The 6,000-nt window shown below is 38.4% G+C and overlaps 1 protein-coding gene across 3 annotated transcripts in view; it reads right to left on the bottom strand.

Annotated features, from left to right (window-relative positions):
* Positions 1 to 5,095: 5,095 nt before the first annotated feature.
* LOC120306747 (cytochrome P450 2J2-like) overlaps positions 5,096 to 6,000 on the bottom strand; it is a 65,250-nt gene continuing 64,345 nt past the window's right edge. For all 3 annotated transcript variants that reach the window (XM_039340526.1, XM_039340525.1, XM_039340524.1), the window contains exon 9: positions 5,096 to 5,539. In XM_039340526.1, the coding sequence (XP_039196460.1) occupies positions 5,349 to 5,539 (191 nt within the window). In that variant the 3' untranslated portion in view covers positions 5,096 to 5,348. The remainder of the gene's footprint in view (positions 5,540 to 6,000) is intronic.

Genomic DNA, 6,000 nt, shown 5'->3' with positions numbered 1-6,000 from the left:
TTCTCTACTTTTTGGGAGACAAAGTTGTCTGCTAGGTTTGCCAGGAACCTGTTTGATCTTCCACTTGGTGCGGAGTTTGTCTCCCAGCTGATGTCAGAGTAGTTAAAGTCCCCCATTACTATTGTCATGTGCTTCCTACATACCTTAGTTAGCTGACTAACAAAAAGTTCATCTATTTCCTCTGTTTGGTTGGGTGGTCTGTAGTATACACCTATAGCAATGTCATTTCCCACCCCCTTTTATATTGACCCAAATGCATTCAAGACAGTTTTTATCATTGTTGTACTCTATTTCTGTGGAGATATAGTTATTTCTTATATAGAGAGCAACTCCACCTCCTCTTTTATTTTGTCTGCTTCTTTTAAATAATTTAAATCCCTCTAGCTGTGTGTTCCATGTGTGGGTTTCATCCCACCATGTTTCCGTAATGGCAACAATATCGTATCTGCCCTCATTAACCTGAATTTCTAGTTCACCCTGTTTGCTGTTCATACTCTGTACATTGGTGTATAAACATTTGAGTCCTTTGTGGGTGGCCCTGTGTTTCCTTTCTACATAACCTGTGTGGTGCCTGAGTTCCCCTATTGTCTTACCACCTATTTGGTTAGTGCACTTTATGTGGCACTCGCTATTAGAGGCTTCATTTTGCTTGATAGCAAGGTTGGTATTCTTGTCCACACACACATCTATGCTACATGCACTGATAGCCCTATAGTTTTTAAATTGCCGGGGACAGGGTTGTTCCGTATCAATTAACTCCCTGTCCCCGCTGTTTAGTTTAAATTTCCCTCCAGAAAATCTGTGAATTTATAGCCGAGTAACTCAGTCCCTTTTTTTGATGGATGCAAACCATCTCTTTTGTACATCTTTTGATTGGACCAGCTACTGACATCATGACTAATATATCCAAAGCCTTCCCCTTTACACCACTCCTTTAGCCACATATTGAATTGTGCTATGCGCTGGCCTTTTCCATTTTGCTCCTTATACACTGGCAAAACCTCTGAGAAAGTAAGCCTACAGCCTATTCTGCTAAGTTCCTTCCCCAAGCTCTGGAAATCATTCTGCACAGAATGTCTAGAAACAGATCATTCATTCTTTTGGAGCCCCACCAAATAGTGAGCCAGATGAAATTAATGTAGTTACAATGGACACTGTTATCAACTCATACAGCAGCAGAATCTCTGACTGAATTGGTGGCAACATCTTCCCCAAAAGGGTTGCAGGAACAGTGATAGCCATCTACAAATGCCTCTGATACACTTTGACTTAAGTGAGGATTTTCAACAGAAGAGCAACCAGAAGGAGGACAATCTGGCAATTTTAAAAGATGAAGAAAGATTGATCTTGCACCATTAAAAACAACAACTTCATTTCCCCTGATGCCATGTTTTTACCAAAAGGACTGCTCGGTAACTAAACCCCACTCCAGAAGAAAATTCACAAAACTTTGGATCAACCCACTACCAAGAACAGTCTACCAAGAACAACGCCTCTAGCTCCGCAGACTCAATCAAATATTCGAGATCTTCAGAACTCTTCTAGCATTGAGCCTCAGATGAACAACCTTAACACCAATGCATTGGAGTGCCAGGGGAAGACTCACAAGGAAATTAGAGGAAACATTGCAACAAAGAGAAGACAGTATGGTATAGAATTGCATTGACCAGGGATGCTGCTTTGGCAAGTAGAGTCTTCAAGGAAAAGCAAAATCACCAATCAGTGTGTATACCTGAATATATCAGGTTCCATTAATCTCACATCTGCTGATGATTGAGAGAATGGGATACATTACAACCCACCCCTAAAAAAACTCTTTTTAGACAAGAGTATAGGTAAACTAGTCCTGGTGTCTCACCTTTTGATTTTGTATTCGGTTGCATATTGAGAAAACGTAGGCTCCCCTTGGATATCTCTATACCTGCCTCCATGTGAGAGAAATATTACCTCCAATTCTTCACTGCCCCAAGTTGTATTGGACTACAGGGTCCCAAAATATGTTCTACAAATGTCCTGTACTCCTGTACTACTCCACCCAGGATGCCAGGAACTGACTGAGAGACTAGAGGAGTCATTCAGATTTTGTAGTCCAGCAGGTCTCCTAAGAAACGTTTTCTACACCCTAAATTATTGAAATGTCCCTTTGATTGGTGAGCTCCTTTATCTGCAAATTTATTGACCCATATCCATAACTCCTATCAAAATTTCTACTGAGGTCCCCATTTAGCAAAAGTGTGATAAGGATGACCCTTCAGTTATAGATTAATTAGTCTCATGAATATCGTAGCTAAATCATAGGCCAAATGCCTTTGATACAAGAATGAGGACTGGCTAATTGAAAAGGGCTTTCTACCCAAAGAGTAAACTGGTTTTAAGTCTGGTCACTTCACCATTGATAATTGTTTCATTTTATGTCATCTAATAGAAATATATACCATTAAGGAGAGAGAGGCGTTTACAACTTTTATAGTTGTTTTAAAATTTTTAAAATGAATGTTCTTCTGAAAGTGTTGTTTCTATTTCAATGCATACAAATTTGGCTTAAAAAGGATTTTTTTACAAATTTGGATAGACTCATTTCAAAATTCATATGGCAAGGGAAACGACCAAGAATCAGATTAAAACTATTACAAGACGCTAGAGCCGTGTTTCTCAACCTTGACAATTTTAAGGCATGTGGACTTCAACTCCCAGAATTCCACAGCCAGGAATGCTAGCTGTGGAATTCTGGGAGTTGAAGTCCACATGCCTTAAAATTGTCAAGGTTGAGAAACACTGCGCTAGAGAAAGAGGAGGATTTGACCTACCAGACTGGAGAAAGTATTATCAGGCAGCAGCGTTGTTCTGGCTAAGCGAGTGGATGCATCTCAAAAATACAAGATTATTAGCAATAGAAGGTCATGACCTACAGACAGGGTGGCCTGCTATTTTGTGGGAAGAAAGACATTTAGCCCAGCAATACTTCCAGAAGCATTATATTAGGAGAGCACTATTGGATATCTGGAAAAAAATAAAAAGAAATAATTATATGAAAATCCCCAACTGGGTGTCTACATTAGAAATGTACACACATCCAAATTTGATAAATGTGGTGGTGCTGTCACCTATAAAGATATTTTGAATGAGAGAGGAGAATTAAAAGTGAGAAATACCTTAAAGGAAGAAGGAATTGATCTGGAATGGTGGGTGTATCTTCAGATCCAATCCATATTTAATAAAGACAAAAAGGAACGGGGAATAAAGCAAGACTCTTCAGAATTAGATGAAATCTTATTTAGTAGGGAAGGCAAGACTATAAGTAAACTATGTCGACATTTATTAGAGCAAGATATAATTGAGGAACAAGCAGTTCACTTATGACTTTGAGGACCAGAAAAAGCAAAGACTCAGATTTGAACTGTTAAAGCAATGGAGCTTTATGGTTAAGAGAAACAGAGGGCCAATACAGAGGCCAAGATGGTTTTCACTGATTCAAATTATATTGCAAGCAACAAAGAGAGACTTATCAGCTGGAAGGGAAGCTCTGCTATGGAAACCTGTTTGGCATAAGAAGAAAGCCAGAATAAGAGTGAAAATAAATGAAATTTAAAATTGTATGTAATGGACTAAAGGCAATCTAGAATTATGGATTGATTTAAGGACTAAGATTATGAGCTAGAAGTAAGAGAAAAATGAGCAATTAATGGAAGATATATATTAAATTGACTAAGAATGTATTTTTTGGACTGATAGGTTTATCTATGTGAAAATTATTATGTAATGGAAGGAAGAAAATTGAAGAGATGTTTTAGATCTGGATTGATTTAATAACTAATGGAATGTTAATCTAATAAGATTATTTGTTTGTTTGATACCTAATGGATTGAAATGATCTATGGCAGTGCTTCTCAACGTTTGTGTGACGGCGACCCCCGTCACACAAACGTTCTGCGCATGCGCGGCGCTGCGCGCATGGGTGCGGGCCCCCATGTGCGGCACGCATGCATGATGCCCTCCATGCGCGGCACGCATACATGGCGTTGCCCCATGCGCGACGCGCATGTGCGGCGCGCATGTGCGGTGGCCCCCATGCGTGGCGCGCATGTGCGGTGGCCCCCATGCGTGGCACATGTGCACGGCACCGCCCCCATGCGCGGCGCACGTGCACGGCGCCACGAAAAATGGCAGATCGCCGCCTTTGGCGACCCCCGAAAAATAGTCGATCGACCCCAAATGGGGTCGCGACCCATAGGTTGAGAACCGCTGATCTATGGTTTGATATTATTTTGTCAGCTTAAAGAGATTGTTTGATTGATGGATTAGATAGGTTTAGGATAGATCAATATTTTAGCTTAAAAAAGAGATATTTTTATGTAATGGATTAAAGGTAATCTAGAATTATGGACTGATTTAAGGAATAAGATTGTGAGTTAGAAGTAAGAGAAAAATGGGTGATTAATGGAATATACATTTTAAATTGATTAAGAATGTGTCTTTTAGAAGGATAGGTTTATTTCTATGAAAATTATTATGTAATGTTGAGTTAATCTAATAAGATGATTTCTTTGTTTGATAATATGGATGTTATTAGTTATGATAATTAATTGGATGAAATTTGAATTCTGTCTAATAGATTGAAATGATTTAAGATTTGATTTTACTCTGTCAGCTTAAAGAGATCGATTGATGGATGGATTAGATATGTATAGGATACATTAATATTTTATTTTAAATAAGGGATATTAGTGGAAGAAGAAATAAATAAGATTTATGATAAAATTAAGAAACTAGAACATATTTTGAAGGGATACCTGAATTGATAATGTTTTTATTTAAAGTTAATTTGATTACGGTCTTGTAAATTTATAAAGCTTTAAAAACAGGTCCAGGATGAATAAATTTAAGCTAGAATTCTATTATTATGTTCTAGGATGTTTTAGGATGTTCTGTCTTGGGGTGTGGATGGGAGCCACACTCTTTCTTCTCCTGTTAGTTCTCTCAGCATTGTTTCAACTCTTCAAGCATGGCATCCTTTTGGTCTATCTGTGAATTTTGCCCTGAGTGGAGAACATTGTCCTTAGGAGAAATTTAGTAAAAATGAAAAAGATACGAAAAATAAATGGAAAGTAATATGTTTTATTGGAGCCCAAAAGGAAACAAAGATAAAGCATGATAAGCTTAGTTAGCACATTTTTCAAACATAGTCACTGGTTGACCTTGTTAGGTACGTTGTGTGACCCCAGCAATAGGTTAAAGAAGTTTCAGTATTGAGTAAATAGAAGCAAAGCACAATATTAAGTGAATAGGTACAGAGGAAACATTCGTCATACTGAATAACTATTCTGTAAATTTAATGCTTTTTATGGGGTTTAATTTTTAGCTTTTGTGGGAATAGCACACAGTTTGTAAGGGTGTGTATGCATTGTCACATTTAGAATAGGGGCTTCGTTGAGTTCTTTCACTCCTTCAGGCAACCGGAAGCTGAAGGCCCTCAACAGATTGGTCAGAAAGATGAAGATCTCAATTCTTGCCAGCTGCTCTCCCACACATATGCGTTCACCTGTAGATATAAAAGCATGAATAAAGGGGATAATAATCAATTCTCCAGAATATATCCCATCAGCAAAGAAACGTGAAAGAAGATTAAATCTTCCTATCTTCTAGTATTACCTATTGATTAGCACATTATTATTCAGTACACAGGAACAGCTTTTGGAGATAATGCTTTGAATCGATTGATGGGGTTAGCCATTGGTCAAACTGCTTTATTAAAGCAGTTTATGAGCCCTGGTGGGGCAGTGGTTAGAATGCAGTATTGCAAGCTAACTCAGGTCACTACCAGGAATTTGATTATGACAGACTCTAGCTTGACTCATCCTTCCATCCTTTCAAGGTCAGTAAAACAAGGACCCAGATTGTTGGGGGCAATATGCTGATTCTGTAAACCACTTAGAGAGGGCTATAAAAGCACTATGAAGCAGTATATAAGTCTAAGTGCTAAGTGCTTGCTATTGCTAAACA

This window comes from Crotalus tigris, unplaced genomic scaffold (genome assembly GCF_016545835.1).
Source record: "Crotalus tigris isolate CLP2741 ecotype Arizona unplaced genomic scaffold, ASM1654583v1 scf7180000017752.986373038:1224578, whole genome shotgun sequence".
Classification (NCBI taxonomy): Eukaryota; Metazoa; Chordata; class Lepidosauria; order Squamata; family Viperidae; genus Crotalus; species Crotalus tigris.
Note: the sequence above shows the minus strand (reverse complement) of the source record. Positions and strands in the feature narration are given on the sequence as shown.